Below are 18,463 nucleotides of genomic sequence, written 5' to 3'. Positions count from 1 at the left end.
TATTGTGATGATTTTGTCTTTTAAAAAAAAAAAAAGTGTTGTGAACATGTTAGGTGACAATTAAAAAAATTGCTCAAGATTATTCATGCCCACATGGTTATATTCGTCAAACCAAGCGCTCCTATATGCAGTATAATGTACAAGAATGGAGAGTCAAACGATCAATATTCTGAACCGGCCCATACAGTTATGCGTGGTATCCAGTTCCTATCGCTGGTGCTTCTGTCGCCAGCTATTAAGGGCATCTTCCCATGACGAACCAGGGCCACATCTTTCTGACACCAGCCCCCATGTCCGAGCACGTATAATTTCTTCCACAGTACGCTGATTGCGGACCAAATTAGCCAGTGACTCAGTTCGAGGCTCCTTTGGGAAGAAACGACCTGAGTATGGGTCTAGTCGTTCATTGACGACTCTTTCTCGGTCCCGTGCGGACTCGGTCTCTCGCAGAATCAAGTCCGGATCTTCGGGATCGGGGCTGGTAGCCACTCCAGCACAATAATTCAAGACATCGGAGCGAGTCTGCCATGAGGAGAACAGCACATTGTCTTTGAAGCCCTGGCAAGCCTCTGGATCAATGACCTTCTGGCCTCTAGAATCGGTTTGCCGCACGGCGGTTGATGATGAATCGAATCCTTGCCGGGCTGGTGTGATCAAGGCGTTCAAGTTCTCTGTAATTGAATCGTCGATTGTCGAGCGGGATAGACGAAGAAAATCTGGGAGATGCGATACAAAGGTCAGTGGAGACAAATCGGATAGCTGACACCAGCTTTCTACACACCTAGAAGAAGCTTTTCATTGAAACAAAACTGAGGGGTCAGCGCCGGAGTCTCCGAAATGCTTATTTCCGGCATCTTGTTGCGAACTGTGTCCTCGGACTGTACGTTCGTCTTGGTAACCCAGAACCACTCCAGCTTGGCTTAGTGGGGACTGAGAAGTGGAGCGATTGATGGGAAGGTATGAGAAAGGCGGACCAGTAGTGGTATCAGAAATAAATTGAATATTACACCAGATATCCAATAGTATCTTTGGTTCGAGCTTGCTGTTACTTGAAGATAGTTGACGTAATTCCGTAGCTTGAATAATGATCCAGTGTCCGTAGTCATGTCATGTTCTCTCGATCTGGAATAGTCCCGATTTCCAATTCCAGTCAGGTGATCCCGCGTTTCGTGTCACAGCGTACGCGTTGGAATAGTGATCCCTTGAGACGTTCACCAATTTTTCCAGATCATTCAAGCTTTCTGGTGACAACTACCTTTCAAAATGCCCGAACACACTGAGGTGGCCCGTATAGTGCACTTTATTCGCAAACACCTGGTCGGAAAGACCCTGTCCAAAGTTCAAGCACAACACGATGATATTGTGTACGGCAAAGTGGGCACCAGCGCCGAGGAATTTCAGAAGTCGATACAAGGAAAAAAGGTGGTGGGTGCTGGGCAACAGGGGAAATACTTCTGGATCACTATGTCGTCGCCTCCACATCCAGTGATGCATTTTGGTATGGCAGGATGGCTGAAGATTAAGGATGCCGATACATACTATTATCGCTCTGATAAACCAGCAGACAAGGAATGGCCTCCAAAATATGCGAAATTTTTACTAGAGACCAGTGATGAGCCCAAGACAGAGGCCGCATTTGTGGACTCTCGCAGGCTAAGTCGGATTCGTCTTTTGGATTGTCCCGCCGACGAGATTCGCCAACATTCACCTCTGAAGGAAAATGGCCCAGATCCGGTAGCGGATAAAGACATTGTCAACGAGTCTTGGTTGATGGAGAAGTTGAGGAAGAAACGGATGCCAATCAAGGCTCTGCTATTGGACCAAGCGAATATCAGCGGCATTGGAAACTGGATGGCGTAAGCTCTGCCTTGGGTTCACCCAAACTCAAACATCAGCTAATCAGATCCTCAGGGATGAAATATTATACCACGCCAAGATCCACCCGGAACAAATGAGCAACACTTTGTCCGATGATCAGATCAAAGAGCTTCATACAGCCTTGCATTACGTCTTCACGACCTCCATGGATGTTCTAGCGGATTCTGAAAAGTTCCCTGAACATTGGCTCTTTAAACATCGATGGGGCAAGGGAAAGAAAAACCAACCCTCTGCTCTTCCAAACGGCGATAAGATCATCTTCGTGACTGTCGGGGGCAGAACAAGTGCTGTCGTTCCCGCGGTTCAAAAGAAAAGTGGTTCTGGGGGGAAAGAGGAGAACATAAACGGCACTCACATAAACGGCACTCCCCCGAAACGTAAGCGTGTCAAGGAAGAAAGCGATTCGGAAGCCAAACCTGCCAAGAGCCGGTCGATAAAAAGCAAGTCGATCAAGGATGAAACTGAGAAGAAAATCGACACGGGCATTGAAAGACGCTCTACTCGGTCAAGAAAGTAAGGGCAAAATATGGATAAATACAAGTTCAGAAGTATTAATTGATGTGATCTAGATGATCCTGATAACAAGCAAACGAAAAGATCACAAAAGCCAAAAGAAAACCAGTATCCTGAACCTAGAACCCAGAAACAAGTTCAAAAAAACAACAACAATAACAATAATCGACCAAGCACGGTAAGATCAAAATCCAAGAATGAGAATCATATCGTTTCGGGGGCCGGGGGTCAATACTTGATTTCCATGTTTCTCTTCCAAATGTGGGTGTAATCAGAGGCAGCAATCCGGTCATACTTGATAGCAAATACAATCGTATGAAACCATCCCTTGAACTCCCCCTCGTTTAGCACCTGTAACCAGCAGTTTGCAACCTCCCTGCCAGGGTGGCCAGCGTTACCACTTCCAAGAGCATTAAGAACAAGGAAACCGTGGTGTGTGGAAGCAGCAACACGAAGGATAAGGCGCATATAGTTCTTCGTGATTTCCCGATCCGCTGGATCCTTATATTGACTGTCAAACATATCGACTGCTGGCTTCTCGGGCATAGACACACTGATGATACCAACATGCGGAAGCGCCTCGGGCATCTCTACCCGCATCTTCGAGTAGTCGAAATCGCCACATTCCTTGAAAATAACGACATTAGGTGTATAGACACAATTGGCGGTCCGGTCAGGGAACGGATAATATTTGGGTAGAAGTGCCTTGCTCAGTGTGCTCCGGTAGAACATTTCCGCCTCCTGGCCCTCTGCCCCCTCCCTCCAGAGACCACCAGGAGCATCCGGGTTGGTAAGGTTCAAGACACAGATTCGCTGCCCGGCTTCGGCGCCTAGAAACTCAGTCGCGCTCTGAAGCATTAGCGCAATGTCAAAGACATCTTGTCTTGCGACTTTCACCGTGGTCACGGCGTGCGGCTTGGCATTGGCATTGTTTTCCAGGTCAAGAGGCGGAATATCTTCAATATTGACACTGTAGGACAAGCCTGGTAACAATACTCCGTTGGCTTTAGTGATAGAAGTCATCATTTTCAATGTATTCAGGGCAACTTCTCGCCGCAAAGCTTGTCTGCTCTTCCCGGCCTTTTTAACCCTGTAGTTTTTCGATAAGTGAGTTTTTCCCTTCTTCCGGTTCTGGATTTTCCTTTCCCTCTCAAAACGAGTTGCATCACTGTCTTGGTCTTCCGTCAATATTTCAATTTGCTCTTCTTCAGGAATCTGTTTCAAGGCGACTTTGCCTTTGGAGGCTGGAGACGCCTCAGTGTATGAAGCTGCGCGTTTTAGCATTGCGCCGCGACGCCTACCTCCTCGTCCTCCTTCTCCTGCGTCACTCGGCTCGGTCATGTTGCAAGAGGCGTTAGGTAAAGATTGATAAGCTTTCAAATGTTGTCTTTTTGTGAGACTTGGTAGGCTCCTTTTTCGTGAAGATAGAGACTTTATGTTAGAAGTGATCTAAGGCTGAAAGGTTTTATAAATCAACTGTTGATTCGGGATAGCCAAACGAAATTAGTCTAAAGCTAACTTTGGAAACTATCAAAGAAGGCTGAACCGGGGTATATCAAAAGAATTATTTAAGACAAAGTTGAAAAGAATAGTTCGAGTTTGTAACCAATCAGCAGTTAAACCGTTCAGCCACAGGCGGTCGGTTCCTTATCGTAAGCCGATATCGCCACCGATTACAAAGCCCGCAACGCTCGTTGGCTCTCTTTCTTTTGAACTATTTTTGTTTCTGCAAAATTGTCTTTGAGAATTCTTTGGTCGGTGGTACCTATACCTGTACCTACTGCTCACCTTTCTGAGGGACAAGGGAACACTAAAATAGCAGGCTTTCTCTGTGAGTGGAGTCCTTGTTATCCAAAATTAGTACCCCGCCACCATGAGCGCGATCCTGTCGGCCGACGATTTGAACGATTTCATTTCGCCAGGAGTTGCATGTATCAAACCTGTGGAATCGCTTCCGAAGGCAAAGGAACCTCAGGTTTGTAGCCTTCTCAACCTTTGTGCTATTGGTTTTTACTGATCTCATTCAGAATCCTTACGAAGTGACAACAGAAGACAAAGTCGAACCAGAAAACCTTCCTCCGGCGCAGATCTCCTTGACGGACTGTCTTGCTTGCTCTGGCTGTGTGACCTCGGCGGAGGCGGTCTTGATCTCGCTACAGTCTCACACGGAAGTTCTCAACACCCTTGACGCATACCCGGAAATCCCATTGACCCAGTCACATCATGGGACAACAGTTGGACCTGCGGGGCCAGGGAAAGGCAAGATCTTTGTTGCAAGTGTGAGCCCGCAGGTCCGGGCGAGCTTGGCTGCAACATATGGAATCTCGGACAAGAAAGCGGGGTATATGATCGACCAGTTTTTGCGTGGCCCCCAGGGATTGCGAAGTGGCGGGAAGCAAGGCAGTGCCTTTACATGGGTGGTGGACACAAATGCTATGCGAGAGGCAGTATTGGTTCTCACAGCCGATGAAGTGTCTGAGTCACTTGCAAGTACAAATGAGGGCCAAGATTCGCCTCCTAAGCGGCCAATCCTGTCATCTGCCTGCCCCGGTTGGATTTGCTACGCTGAAAAGACCCATCCATTCGTTCTTCCGCATCTGTCTCAGCTCAAATCCCCCCAAGCGATGTCTGGGACATTCCTTAAAACAGTCCTGAGCAAATCGCTTGGAGTTCCGCCGTCTCAGATCTGGCATCTAGCGGTCATGCCTTGCTTCGACAAGAAATTGGAGGCTAGTCGTGAGGAGCTCACAGATGTCTCCTGGCAAGAAGGTCTAGGGCAAAACATCACTGAACCGTATGATCCTGTTCGAGATGTGGATTGTGTTATCACTTCTCGTGAACTTCTCTCCTTGGCCTCATCACGGGGGCTTTCGCTTCCAGACCTGCCTCTTCAACCGCTTCCTCCAGCATACTCTCCTTCATTCCCAGAAAAGACCCTAGAGTCATTCATCTCCTTCCAAATTTCTCCTGCGGAACAGTCTCTTGCGACAGGTACCTCCGGAGGTTATTTACACCATGTGCTTACGACTTTTCAAGCCCGAAACCCGGGGAGTGACCTTATCACAAATCGTGGACGCAATGCAGACGTTGTCGAGTACGTTCTCATGTCTAATGAAGGGCAACCTATTATGAAGGCGGCCCGGTACTACGGTTTCCGCAACATCCAGAACCTTGTTCGGAAATTAAAACCGGCACGCGCATCTCGAATGCCCGGTGCTAAACCTATGGCCAGGCCCATGGCAGGTCGTCGCCAGCCTTTGTCTCGTAATGCCGCAGCAGGAACCAATTCAGGCTCCGATTATGCTTATGTGGAAGTCATGGCATGTCCTGGTGGTTGTACGAATGGTGGTGGGCAAATTCGAGTCGAAGATGCCCGAGAAGCTACCGAGCCCACTCAGCCTGTTGATGCAGTTTCATCTGAAGCATCAAAGCCATCTCCCCATGAACAACGGGCCTGGCTTGCCCGTGTAGATGAGGCCTACTTCTCAATGGAATCCGACTCGGAAACTGAATTGGATGATACATCTCGGCCTCTGTCTATTGTGGACAAAGAGATTCAGGTCCATGAAAATTTGCAAAGATGGTCACAGTACATGGGTATCCCACTATCTAAGCTTGCTTATACAACTTACCGCAAGGTCGAAAGTGATGTTGGCAAAGAACAGGTCCCTCCCGATGAAACCACCCGAGTGGTTGAACTTGCTGGAAAGATTGGTGGTGGATGGTAATGCTATACTTACCACATTTTGCATAGTCTGGATTTATTGCATGGCGTTGGGAACTTTCTACCTGCATTTTAATGGGATATATACCAGATCCGTGCATGTACGGAGTATAGATTCGGTTTTATTCAAAAAAAGGTACTGCCTTTACATTTATGTATATTGATGTCTCATGACGAGTGTATACCTACAAAATCAGTGTGATTTTGCTGAAGAAATAATTGAAACTAAGACGTACAGTTTTTGAACTAATCCTTATTTCAATAGTAAATTGAAAATTGCATGATGGACTAGTGAATGGATGCATGATGTATCGTTATAGGTGGTTGCCGTGCCAACGCTGCTTAGGTGGAGGCTGTCAACAATTCACAACTGTTGAACTCCATCAATCACCACCAACAAAACTTACAGTCCACTGCGACAAAGTGATGCGATAGCAGAGCTCTCTGTCTGTCCCATTTTCGACCGCGCAAGTGTCTACCTTAGCCAACCAACATACCGATTGACCTCTTCCATAAATATTCAACAAAAGATGGCACGACTCAACACCGCCAAATCACAGAGCCTCAGAAGCTCTCCACGGAAAGCATGCTTGAACGAACAAGCTTCCCGGTCACCCGATAGCCCGATAGCCCATGATCTAGGTTCTGGAATCCGTAACCTCAAAGGCTCAACACAAAAACCGAAAAAGGGATCAGGCACACTATTCGATATATTCACAGATGAAGACCTGTCATTTGATGGCACAAGCATGATTGGGGATCAAAATTCGCCATCAATCTCCCCCAGCAAACAAAAGAAGACGCGAACCCTTAAACTCGCCAGAACCAACTCGCTCCTCCTTCCTCTGCAACAGAGACCACGCCAAAGACCCAGTGTCAAATTGGAGACTGATGACTATGAAAAGGAAAACGATCTCACGGAATATGGAACAGACACAAACTCGCCCACAATGAGCTCTGTTCCACAACGATCGACAGTCAGACGAAACACGACACGAACCCCAAGAACCAACACAACCGCTAGGTCTTTCAGTCGTCTGAGCCCTGGGGTTGAAGAAGTTTTTGGCGACAATAGCTTTGCCTCCTTGGAAGACTTTATTGTCAGTGACAACGAGGAGCCCAGCTATCATGAGACATCCGACTCTGAGACAGAGGTTCAAAAGAATCCAACACCGCCACCACCTCCAAAATCCGCTCGAAAGAGACTGATCAGAGGACGGCGACCTGGCTTTAATACGGAGGAGAATGGGGAGAGATGTTCTTCTCCTTCTGATTCATTCGGTCTAGAGGTTAAGCTTCCTGATTCTGTGAAGCTTCCTTCAAGCCTCCCGGTGAACCCTAAACACAAGTTTCAAGATGATCTTGATCTTTCTACAAAGCTTGGAGACATGGAACTCAATGTCGACAATGAGTTGACTTCTCAGGTGGAGACGGACTCTTCTCTGTATGTGTTACGCTTTGCATTCATGGTCTGCCGTGGAACAAACTTGCTAATGTATATATCACAGGTCCATCATAGATCTGGACTTATCTCCTCCACCATTAAAGCCGACAAGCAGGCGTTCTCAGACACCACCTTCCACCCCATCACGAAATCGATTCTTAAGATCTCCGACTAAGGAGAAATCCCGCATCCCTCCTACGCCTCATCGTGAAAGTACAGATGCCTTTTGGAGCCAGGAGGTAGCCAACGACTGGGTTGATCAACATTCACCACGCAAAGATAAAACCTCCGGTCGATCTGTCATCGAATTGCTCCAAGACTTCGACGACTCAGACGGAGGCAGCAGCCAAGACATCAGTACTAGTACCGAGCCGGAATCAATCTCGAAAGTCACCATGAAGGAAGCAAAGACACCTAGCAAAACCGCCCTCAAAAAGGCTGAGACGGAAGCACGGAAGGCTGCAAAGGCCCGCCGGCTCTCTTTCGACAACAAGAAAGCGGACTTCGCAAATACCTTTCTCCGTGTGCTAGACGACGCCGTGGCGGGAGGAAAAGTTAGCCAGCTTGCCGAGAAGACCGGTGGCGTGGAAATCATTTGGTCTAAAACACTACAGAAAACCGCTGGTCGAGCACAATGGCGTGGTATAAATGACAGAGATTCAAGTGGTCGCGTGATCCCCAGCTCTATCCGCCATCATGCCAAGATTGAACTGGCTGAGCGAATCATCGACGATGAGTACCGGCTGCTCAACACCCTTGCTCATGAATACTGTCATCTGGCAAACTACATGGTATCAAATTGCCACGATAACCCGCACGGCGCGAGTTTCAAGATGTGGGGAAATAAATGTGCCGAGGCATTGAAGAATCATCCCATTTATGGTGGTCAGATCCATGTCACGACGAAGCATTCTTATAAGATCGATTACAAGTACGTCTGGGCGTGCGTGAGCTGTGCTCAAACCTACGGTCGTCACTCGAAGAGTATTGACCCGACTCGTGTTCGATGTGGTGCTTGTAAAAACAAGATTGAGCAGATCAAGCCTAAGCCGCGGAATGTGTCACCCAAGAAGAATCCTGCTACATCTGCTTTCCAAAAGAAGATTGTGGATGACGTGACACGAGATTTCGGAAGATTTGTCCTATAGTTTTGCATTTGCTTTTATGTTTTTCTATCATAGCCCGGAGTACGGTCGTTGTTTTGTTGTATATTGTTGGTATCAAGACTTTCTTTCACATTCGATTCAACTTTCAAGGCATTTCGATTATCATGTGATCATTTATTTTATCTAACTAAAGGTTCTGGCAACCTATTTGGTATCTGCTCGTCCAGATGCAACCCAATCCCAATTTTCCATAAGCACCTTCATATTGACCAGCCGATTCCACCCGTTTCGTCTAAGGTAGGCTAAACAAAAAGTCCCCAGTCCAAAATCTGCATTTTCTCCTCCACCGACTTCATAACATCCTCCGCAGTGCTCTCCTCTTTCGACAAACCACCCGCATCGCCCCCCTTATCAAATTCCTGATGCGGCACATTGAAGAAAGTCAAAAGATCGGTCTCCTGCGCCTCGAGCCGCACAAGGAGGAAGTGACAAGTCAAAGAATTGGTAGCCGGCGCACTATCCATTGAAACACCCGCAACCGCGGCACCAGGTTCCACAGCGGGCACGCGCTGATCCCGGCGACGAGGAACTGACTTAAACTCAACAATACCCCTGTACGCACTGATCGATGATCCAGGTGGCGCATTGGAAGCCAATCGGCCCAACGTCACGCGCTTTGGAAGTTCAACTACGTGCATGGAATCGCCTTCTTCGCAGAGATCGTGCAGATGATACAAAGCGGCTGCTTGGTCAACCGTCTCGGGTGTTGCGCTAGTGGCACTGCCGCTGCCGACTAGTAGTGAAGGCTGCTGTTGGCTGAGAGTAGCAAGGGTGCTCAATGCTTCTTCTTGAGAGGCACGCTGGTTGATCTCAATGATTAGGTTGGACAGCGTGTCGCGTGAAAGGAATAGTTCCTGGTGGTCAGGAATTTCGCGGAGGTTGCTGTGATGCTGGTTAGTCAATTTTATTTGATAATGTTTTGTATCTTTCGATACATGCTTCCAATGACTGAATTCTCATTGAGAGTCTTCAGTCTGGGTCTACGCGGAGAATATTAATTTACTAACCTGGCGTCAACCCAGTTCTGTGGAACCACACCACGAATTGCCCCGCCAAAGAAGTCTTGCTCTTTGACTTCTGACATTTTTGAGGCAATTGTTCACGAGGAGCTTGTATGCTCTAGGTATTTTAAAGTTGTCCAGGACTTCACTTTAAAAGAGATGAAAATTTGATGAGCTTGACTTCGATATAGAATTTTGATGCCAAGACCCCGCGTCAGTTGATCTTTTTTCGTTCTCCAGGCTTCGCTTTCCGTCTCCGGGTTTCAAGTTAAATCCAGGAATTATTCACCTGGAGTAGGCAAACTCAAGTTCAAGCAATTGGGATATCTGGGTTGAGAGACTTTCAGTGTCGTTTTATGCTTGATAGGTAGACTAGGCGCACGAGGCAGCAGTTGCGGGAAGGAGACTTCCGCCCAATGACGTTTGCCGAATGTCACAGATTGTTCTATGTACCATTCGCAGTATATATGAAGAATTACAAGTTGACTATTTAAGTATCAAATTACTTGAAATGATTTTTCTCTCCAAATATGTGAATACCATAACTAGTCCAGTCCTTTTAAAGGCATTTTTTCTTCATAGGCTGTTTATCACGTGACATGTTTAAGCCTCTCATATCAGGCACCAAGTGGCAGTAACCAGTTTTTGTCCAATGCAATCACTTGATACCAATAAAATATATACTGTAGGTAAGGCAAATCCGATCTCTTATGCAGTTCCAAATTCTGAATACATGTCGGATGAATCATATTCATGCATAGTATATACTTCATTTTATTCATGTACCCCATGCTCAATTTCGGCTGCAGCGGCTCAGCTCTAAAAATCCATACAATCTGATTAGTCTATTTTGCATGCAGATGACCCCCCTAAATTCTGCTAGGTAACCCCTGATTGATCATCTGCACATTGGCGTCCATAAGGGGGTCTACCATCTACTCCTTATCGTCTCACTCTTCAGACAGGGCTCCACCATGCGGAGAACCTCCGATTTTCGGCCCACTCTGATCCTTCGATCAGATAATCTCTGATCTTCACTTACCACTATCATTAACCAACACCTCCCTTTTAGCTCGGGCCTTTTTCAATTTTTATCCCTGCTGTCGCTCGTTATTCGGCCAGATCGCGATATTGTCGCGCGGGGCTGTACATAAACACTGATAACGTGATCTCCGGGGTCAACTGACGTTATGGCCAACAACGCTGTCGCAAAACATCCCGGTGTCTGCGATCCGGAAAGACAGCCACTATTAGCGGGTAATAGCAAAGACGCTGTCGTAAAGGATCTCGATGCCGGCGATCTGGAGACGCAGCACATTCCAGCGGGTCACGCCAAATTTAAACGTCTGGGATGGAAGCGTCTTACTGTTATTGCGATCGTTGAGGCGATCGCGTTAGGCAGCCTTGGGCTGCCATCTGCCTTTGCGGCGCTTGGTATGGTCGCAGGTGTCATTCTGACCGTGGTCATTGGCTTGGGTGCGATGTATGCAGGCTACATAGTCGGTCAAGTTAAACTCATGTATCCTGAGGTTGCACACTATGCAGATGTTGGACCGCTTATTATGGGCAGGTGGGGATCAAAGATATTTATCGGTAGCTTTGTTTCTCTGCTCGTTTGTGCGATTGGGTCGCATACTTTGACAGGCGCGATTGCGCTTAGGACGATCACGCAGAGTGATATGTGTTCGGTGATTTTTAGCGTTCTTGCTGCTGTCATTATGATGCTTCTCGCCGTGCCGCCATCATTTGCAGAAATTGCCATTCTGGGATATATTGATTTCGCTTCGATTGTCTTGGCTATTGGTGTCACTATGGTTGCTACTGGGATCCAGAGCTCGGGGTCTTCGGATTGGTCTGCGTGGCCGAAGTCGGATACCTCTTTTATCTCGGCTATCAACGCGTATGTACAATGTTTTCTTGGTATGAAGCTCCGTGAAGAATATGTGGTAACCTCAGTTTTCTCAGATGCAACATAATTGTCTTTTCATATTCTTATGCAGGTTGTTTGCCCTCTTTCATGGAGGATATGCATACCCCCAAAGATTACACAAAAGCTATGTGGTGGCTGGGTGGAGTCCAAATTGTTATTTACACTCTCACTGGGTCGATTATCTATGCCTTTGTCGGGCAGAGTGTGCAATCGCCAGCCCTGCTGTCGGCAGGACCTCTCCTTTCAAGGATTACTTTCGGCATCGCTCTTCCAGTCATCTTCATTTCCGGCTCTATCAACACTACAGTGGTCTGCAGATACATATATGGAAAAGTTTATCAGAAGGAACCAGAAGGCTGGGGCTCATGGCTTAGTCTTGTTCTCTCTATAACGGGAATTGCGTGGGCAATTGCTGAGGCCATTCCCATATTCTCGAGCTTGTTATCGATCATATCAGCATTATTCATCAGTGGGCTGAGCTTCTATCTACCGCCTGTGATGTTTTATATGCTCCTGATGAAAGGCGCATGGTATGAAAAACATAACTTGAAGCCAGTCCTATACAACGCCATGGTAAGAAACCCAAATCTTGAAGCTGAGTTATTTTTTCTTAATCATTCTTAGGTGTTTGTGGTTGGTATGGTTATCTTTTTCTGCGGTGGATATGCGAGTATCGCTGATTTGGTGAGCTTATGTTCTTCGATTTCGATGGCACGTGGCTAACTCTACGCCTCAAAGGTTTATAAATTCCAATCAGGATCGATTGGCACGCCTTTCACCTGCTCAGCCTAGGTGGAGGGTTCAAATCTCGGCATTTGGTATTTTCACAACGGTATTATAGAATAGATGTGATAGTTTAACGCTGCTACGACACAGATATAGATTTCCTCTTGGAGGTTTGTTGCATTATTTGCCTTGCATACTATTTATTAGATTATCTTTTTGGTACTCTCGCTTGAATCGCATTCTCGCATCAAGCATGTTACGGGGTGGTGATTCTTTCCAAGCGGTTTTCAGTTTTCTATTCCGTCGCCTTCTCGAGATCTGCGGCCCACAAGGAAGCTCCAACGGTGTTCGTGAATGAGAAAACGATGGAAGCGAAGGGTATCATCTCCAAAGCGAAAGCCGCGATTCCGAGTCTGCACATTAATCAGCATTATGTAGAGGTAGAATGGTGGAACTTGCGTACCCAGTGTATGCTCCACGATTCTTAGCCACCCACTCATCTTGCTGCACTGAGTTCCATCCTTTCAGCTGAAAGTATCGTGCATGTAGCCCCGGGCCAATCCTTTTGCCCTGCACGACTATGTACAACACCGTCCCAACAACAGGAATCATATTCAGGGGCAGATAGAGCAAAGACCGTAGCAGCATCTGCGGCTTGAATCTCGTAAACGGGCGGGAGAAAATCTTTCCTAGTCTTGCAACAGCATCCCTCCCCCCAGACTGAGGTTTAACCTGGCGTCCCTGCGCGACAAGAGACTCCTGGTTACGGGCGATGAGGGTACCATCAAACGTATCAATCAAGGCCTCTTCGGATCGCGAGAAAATAGTTGTTAAAGTTGCACTCTCGCTAAGAACCAGCAATGCCGTAGATATAGCAGCAAGCGGTCCACTGGTAATGGCCATGATCGCCATCTGGGGGAGATAGGTGAAGAAGAACATGAATGAGGTTACACCCAAGCCCAGGGTGATGATTCGCCCGGCCCGGCTAATAAATGGCCGCCAAAGTTGTCTGTGAGTAGCAAAGTAAAATATACCCTATCTTGGGTCAGTCGCTGATAAACAGTGGTAATTGGACTGGCTTGCCTTGAACGGATAGAGATATGCGCCGGATCTTAGGACGCCTTCCGAGGCAGCTTGGACGCTTTTGGCCTCGGCGATGGCGGCATCTTTGATGTGACTTGACATTGCGATTATTGAGCGTTCAGCTCACCTACAGGCTTTGATGAAAGTGATAAAAGGGTTGAGTTCAGGGAACGGATGGATGGAAGTTCCCGCGGTTTTTTTCCACAATGGAAACAATGATGTCATCATGCCGCGGGTGACATCGTACACAGCCAGAATGATGGTTGGATGAAAAGAGCCTCAATATAGGAACAGAGAATTCATTTCGATTCCTTCACTTAGTACTTTACACATTATCTGGTTGATAAATGCTTTAGTCCACGATTAAAAGAGTTCATGCCATTATTCGTCCTGGTCATTATCATTAATATTCGAAACATAATGTCCCACCCCAGAATTCCCATCTTTTTCTTCCAAGCCGTTCATTTTCGTCGTATTTTCCGTGGTCATATTTGAAGTCTCAAACCCACGAGCTGGTTCTGAGTAATGTTCACTTCGAGTGTCTCGATGGTTCGAGTTTCTGCGTGGACAAGTCGAGTCAAAGATATGATTCTTAATGTCGACACATATTCACGACTTGGGCATCCTCACCAGTCTTCTTAGATCAACTTCCGGTCATCCTGACCTGCATATCTGCCGGGAGGGAAGTTATACTCGTCATCCCAGAACTCCTTGGCTGCCATTAGGGGTCCCCATTTTTTCTTGGTTTGTCTCAGATGTTGCTTAATGCGCGAGATAGTAGTAGAATGTGGTTGAATTGGGGAGACATTATCAATCTCCTCAATTTCGGTGCTTATAGACTTGATTGACTTTGAGGTTGAGGTTGAGGTACTCATTGTGATGCAAGGCTTGAATCTGCAAATGTTGCGAAATCTTACCACTTACCAGGACAAGGCAAAGTATTTATGTTCTGACTTGGGCAATGGCCATGGAAAGATATCAAAGTTAGCTTTCCTTTTAGGCGTCCTACTGTAGGACGCCTAAAATGTCTCAGCCGAACTTCGCCCGCTCCGAGATATTTCCGATCTGTATTTTCAAATTAGTTGTACTGTCTGAGGATCTTATCTTGTAATATGCTTCTTGCAATAGTATTTAGGTCCCTGTATCTTTTTGTCTCTCAACATTTCTTCTCAATATAATGGCAAAAGAAGATAAATGTATCTAGCGGTGACGGAGATTGGTCGGAGATCAGTTGGAGATCGGTCGGTAACACGATCGAGAAAGGTTGCCACACAATCATTTGAGCCGCTTTTTCTTATCTTGGCATGTCTAACCTTGGAACGTCTCGGCATTTCCAATATCGGCTGCCTTTTCAAGCTTCATGATTGGGTAGACTTGATATTATCATTTATCATTTAGGCCCGGGTCGACGGAACTTAAACTCTTCCCGCACAGTTCAATTCCATGAAAATGTCACAAACTTATTTTGTTTTCATCATCTTTGGAATTTAATCTGGAACCTCAGAATGCCCAGCCTTATTGGAAGCCTGGATGTCATTCAAATCCTCTTGTATTAGCCATAGTCACCGAGTATGACTGCTTTACTGTGATGTGATGAAAATTATCCTGCAGAATGGCCTTGTCACTTGCGGAGTCATTGGTCTTGCCACCTTGGTTGCGGGAAATGTGGCTTCTTATAACCTCATGACTATTCATCTCATATGAGTAATTGCGTGATGCATTTTTGAAGATCCTCCTGTACAGCGGGCGGAGGACGGGAGCCGAGGCAGCAATATTGAGAAGAACAGCTTCAGCTCTAGGGTATATTAGCAGACGGTCTTGAGTTATGGAAAGCCGACATTTTACAATATCCAAGTGAACAGAGCAACTGTATTATCTGTGAATTGTCAGTCGTACATCCTGATGGTTTCAATAAGGATTTGACTGACAGGTATAATCGCCCCGATTCGCAAGGGCTTCGAGATTAATAATCTTCATGACAACGGCAATGACAGCACTGACAGCTTAGCTAGCATCCATGTTAAACTTTGAAAGACGACCGGGAAAGACATACAGAATACTTAAGCCTAAAAGAACCCCCACCCCAAGCTTCGTCCATCGGTTCATCTGCAAATTCCGAATCATGTATGCGGGAAAAAATGTCAAGGAAATATCAGTGACGCCATTGAAAGCTGAGTGTGCGTATCCCAGGTACTGCGATTGTCAGTGCCGAAAATGACATGTGTTAGGTCATTGTTTCTTTTTTCTTTCTCTTACAGTCTGCACATCCGCATTCCAGCATGTACCGGAACCTTCATTCGAATCCCAAAGCAGAACGATATTAGTACACTGCGCGTACAAACACACCACAGTAATACCGTTCGTGACAATCTGGGCTGCAAAGAGCGTCCAGAGTCCACGCCGTAGCTTTTGATTTATCCCAAACAGAGTGAACATGGTCGCAATTGTTGGGAGGCGCCCAAAAGTGGAGCCGCCTATCGCATCATATTTCAAGGCTTCGATGCGCTGATATGTAGTGAGCGTCTGTTAGTGTCGGCCCCATCCATAGTGATATTGCACGGTGATTAGCGATGCGAATATAAGAACAATACCCTGATCTATTAGTCGGGAGGAATCATGAATCGGCACAAAGTACTTACAGTGGATAAGGCCAGCATCGCGTCACTTAGTCCGAGTTGACGGGTGATCCGCGCCTGGGTATAAAGTCTGGCGATCGTCACGACCAAGGCAATTGTGGAGAGTCCACAGCATACCCCGAGGGCTGGTTCTCCTAAGCAAAGTCAGTTTGGTGCAAATATTCGACGCTACGTTGCTCAAATATACCTATATCGCCTTCTTCAGACATGGCCTGGAAAGCGACACCGGGATTATCTGAAGATGAAGAAACTCAACATGAGAAAGGGTTCAAGGGGTCTTTGTTGACATGAGGCTGCCTTTCGGAATAATTCAAAATGTGCGGAGAACTTCGTAGGACAAAAATAAACGCCACAATCTGTCGCCGCCTCTTCTATGAATGCCGTATGACTCTAAGGGTGCCAAAAGAGATTGCATATGCATGATAATATCTCCATCAACAGCTATTGGCGCAATTACTCTCACTTTGACTCCACATTGTAGAAATCCCTTCTAGATTTAGCCCCATATCGGGGTGGATACGGGGCTCGGGTCCGTTGTCCGCAATATATCTACTATATTGGAGCGCAATTTTCCTCTAGACATCCCGCCATCAGCCATTTCATGGCCTATTCTGCTTAGCTTCTCCGGTGCCTCCGAAAGACAATGGCTAAGGTCACTAGTGACCCTAGTAGCTCAACTCATAATCAATGACTTATAAATTCTGTTCCAGCACTTCCCCTCAATGAAAACTTGTTGGGGAAAATAACACTGACTACCATGGCTCCTGTTCTTTCATTGCTCATTGCGGCTTGCTTCTTCTTAAACACGGCATTTGCCCTTCCTCGTGACAACATACTCTCTCTTGCTAGAAAGTCCGCTGATAACACTGGGTCTTCTGTCGAAGTCAACGTTCTCTACAGCTTTGGCAGTGGAACCTGGGCGGAGAATCTCGCAGTTCGCGCTAATGGGCAAATCCTTGTTTCGCGTCTGGACACACCTGAGGTGTTACAGCTTGACCTGAAGGGAATAAAGGATCCAATCACAGTTGCTTCATGGGATTCGGCAACCTACATGGGCTGTCTCGGTATCTCTGAGACGACCACCGACTTATTCTATGTGGTAACCTCTGGTTTTGTCAACAGTGACTTTGTGCTTACCTCGGGTGTCAACAGCATTTGGGAGATTGATATGTCTACTTTCTCCGTATCTGAGCACACAGGCAAGGTTGTTTCCAACGCCACCGTCTCCAAGTTGGTTGATGTGGAAACTTCAGATTTCCTGAACGGACTTACTACCCTGTCTGACGACTTGATTCTTGTCGCTGATGCCTATAACGGCTGGGTGTACCGTGTTGACACCAACACCGGTGTCTACTCGATCGCCATCAACGATGAGATAATGAGATTTGACTCAATCTCAAACCCCCCGACCAATATCGGTGTCAATGGTATCAAGCTGCATGATGGTTACCTTTACTGGTCTAACACAGCGGTCGGTACTTTGAACCGTATCGCCATCACGAGTCGGGGTGCTGCTGTCGGCGAATCTGAGGTCGTTGTCAGCAATGTTCCCAAAGCCGATGACTTTATCTTCAAAAGTGATGGCGTTGCCTTTATCGCTCAGAACCAGATGGATGAGCTTAGTGTCTTGTACCCCGGACAGTCCAAGGCCAATGTCATCGCCGGTAGCAATATCTCAACTATTCTGGCGGGCGTCTCAGCTGGCAAGTTCGGTCGGTTGCCTAGTGATGAACACATTCTCTACTTGACCACCAGCGGAGGTAGTTTTTCCCATCCATCACTTTAAAGTATGTTGACTGACGACGATCCAGCTGAAGGACTACCTATCAATGGCACGGTGACTGTTCCCGCGACCCTCTCGTGGATCGACACTTCAGATTTTTGATTCTCATGATATAAGGTTCTATGTGAATTTTCCTTCGCAGGGGCCATGTAAATTAGGGGGAATGTTGGAAGTTGAAAGCCAAAGAAGATCAATAATTTGCTGCATGATCACGGCATCAGTCTTTTTTAAGCCGCTCATGAAAGGAAACCTTGCTACAGGAGCTTTGAGAATAAGAATCGAGGCTATCCCCATGTGTGAAAACAGCTTGACCACTGTCAGATTTCCAAAATATGCTGCATACTATTGGGGTAGCCTTTTTTGTACAGATCATAGGCTAAGAGTCCTCTCACCTAGATTGTATGTTGCATAGCTATTTTGTTCCTTACAACCTTTAGCATCTTTTTTTCTGTTTGTACTCTCGGGTTCTAGTCAGTTTTCAAATCTTGATTCTCTTGGTCAAACAACTATATGCTATTACCCGCTTATCATCAGACCAAGATGGCCTTGGTTTGGCATCTGATAATTTGGTTTCTGGCA

The 18,463-nt window shown here is 46.6% G+C and overlaps 11 protein-coding genes across 11 annotated transcripts; 5 read left to right on the top strand and 6 right to left on the bottom strand.

The window, feature by feature from the left end:
• Positions 1–207: 207 nt before the first annotated feature.
• Positions 208–854, bottom strand: N7520_001213 (MIX23 family protein; the record flags this gene model as incomplete). The annotated part of the gene is made up of 2 exons (XM_057135148.1): positions 208–671; positions 782–854. The coding sequence occupies 2 exons, from the start codon at positions 852–854 to the stop codon at positions 208–210; spliced, it is 537 nt and encodes a 178-aa protein (XP_057001084.1).
• A 409-nt stretch (positions 855–1,263) lies between these two features.
• N7520_001212 (putative formamidopyrimidine-DNA glycosylase) lies at positions 1,264–2,395 on the top strand (the record flags this gene model as incomplete). Its single annotated transcript, XM_057135147.1, has 2 exons — positions 1,264–1,856; positions 1,912–2,395. The coding sequence occupies 2 exons, from the start codon at positions 1,264–1,266 to the stop codon at positions 2,393–2,395; spliced, it is 1,077 nt and encodes a 358-aa protein (XP_057001083.1).
• Positions 2,396–2,619: 224 nt separating this feature from the next.
• Positions 2,620–3,732, bottom strand: N7520_001211 (uncharacterized protein; the record flags this gene model as incomplete). The annotated part of the gene is made up of 1 exon (XM_057135146.1): positions 2,620–3,732. The coding sequence occupies one exon, from the start codon at positions 3,730–3,732 to the stop codon at positions 2,620–2,622; it is 1,113 nt and encodes a 370-aa protein (XP_057001082.1).
• A 532-nt stretch (positions 3,733–4,264) lies between these two features.
• On the top strand, positions 4,265–6,119 carry nar1 (iron-sulfur cluster assembly protein NAR1; the record flags this gene model as incomplete). The annotated part of the gene is made up of 2 exons (XM_057135145.1): positions 4,265–4,366; positions 4,419–6,119. The coding sequence occupies 2 exons, from the start codon at positions 4,265–4,267 to the stop codon at positions 6,117–6,119; spliced, it is 1,803 nt and encodes a 600-aa protein (XP_057001081.1).
• Positions 6,120–6,645: 526 nt separating this feature from the next.
• On the top strand, positions 6,646–8,707 carry N7520_001209 (SprT family zinc-dependent metalloprotease; the record flags this gene model as incomplete). The annotated part of the gene is made up of 2 exons (XM_057135144.1): positions 6,646–7,559; positions 7,624–8,707. The coding sequence occupies 2 exons, from the start codon at positions 6,646–6,648 to the stop codon at positions 8,705–8,707; spliced, it is 1,998 nt and encodes a 665-aa protein (XP_057001080.1).
• A 260-nt stretch (positions 8,708–8,967) lies between these two features.
• On the bottom strand, positions 8,968–9,809 carry mog1 (Ran GTPase-binding protein MOG1; the record flags this gene model as incomplete). The annotated part of the gene is made up of 2 exons (XM_057135143.1): positions 8,968–9,607; positions 9,733–9,809. 2 exons carry the CDS (start codon positions 9,807–9,809, stop codon positions 8,968–8,970), a joined length of 717 nt encoding a protein of 238 aa, XP_057001079.1.
• Positions 9,810–10,916: 1,107 nt separating this feature from the next.
• N7520_001207 (uncharacterized protein) lies at positions 10,917–12,448 on the top strand (the record flags this gene model as incomplete). The annotated part of the gene is made up of 4 exons (XM_057135142.1): positions 10,917–11,626; positions 11,692–12,229; positions 12,281–12,340; positions 12,395–12,448. 4 exons carry the CDS (start codon positions 10,917–10,919, stop codon positions 12,446–12,448), a joined length of 1,362 nt encoding a protein of 453 aa, XP_057001078.1.
• Positions 12,449–12,677: 229 nt separating this feature from the next.
• On the bottom strand, positions 12,678–13,567 carry N7520_001206 (uncharacterized protein; the record flags this gene model as incomplete). The annotated part of the gene is made up of 3 exons (XM_057135141.1): positions 12,678–12,795; positions 12,846–13,417; positions 13,466–13,567. The coding sequence occupies 3 exons, from the start codon at positions 13,565–13,567 to the stop codon at positions 12,678–12,680; spliced, it is 792 nt and encodes a 263-aa protein (XP_057001077.1).
• A 536-nt stretch (positions 13,568–14,103) lies between these two features.
• N7520_001205 (uncharacterized protein) lies at positions 14,104–14,340 on the bottom strand (the record flags this gene model as incomplete). The annotated part of the gene is made up of 1 exon (XM_057135140.1): positions 14,104–14,340. One exon carries the CDS (start codon positions 14,338–14,340, stop codon positions 14,104–14,106), a length of 237 nt encoding a protein of 78 aa, XP_057001076.1.
• A 966-nt stretch (positions 14,341–15,306) lies between these two features.
• N7520_001204 (uncharacterized protein) lies at positions 15,307–16,310 on the bottom strand (the record flags this gene model as incomplete). The annotated part of the gene is made up of 6 exons (XM_057135139.1): positions 15,307–15,341; positions 15,394–15,461; positions 15,519–15,658; positions 15,722–15,970; positions 16,105–16,235; positions 16,289–16,310. The coding sequence occupies 6 exons, from the start codon at positions 16,308–16,310 to the stop codon at positions 15,307–15,309; spliced, it is 645 nt and encodes a 214-aa protein (XP_057001075.1).
• Positions 16,311–16,858: 548 nt separating this feature from the next.
• On the top strand, positions 16,859–17,986 carry N7520_001203 (uncharacterized protein; the record flags this gene model as incomplete). Its single annotated transcript, XM_057135138.1, has 2 exons — positions 16,859–17,861; positions 17,913–17,986. The coding sequence occupies 2 exons, from the start codon at positions 16,859–16,861 to the stop codon at positions 17,984–17,986; spliced, it is 1,077 nt and encodes a 358-aa protein (XP_057001074.1).
• Between the last annotated feature and the right edge of the window lie 477 nt (positions 17,987–18,463).

This window comes from Penicillium odoratum (assembly GCF_028828045.1).
Source record: "Penicillium odoratum strain IBT 22623 chromosome Unknown utg000001l_segment0_segment0, whole genome shotgun sequence".
Classification (NCBI taxonomy): Eukaryota; Fungi; Ascomycota; class Eurotiomycetes; order Eurotiales; family Aspergillaceae; genus Penicillium; species Penicillium odoratum.
The sequence above is the reverse complement of the archived record's forward strand: the minus strand, read 5'-3'. Positions and strand labels throughout refer to the sequence as shown.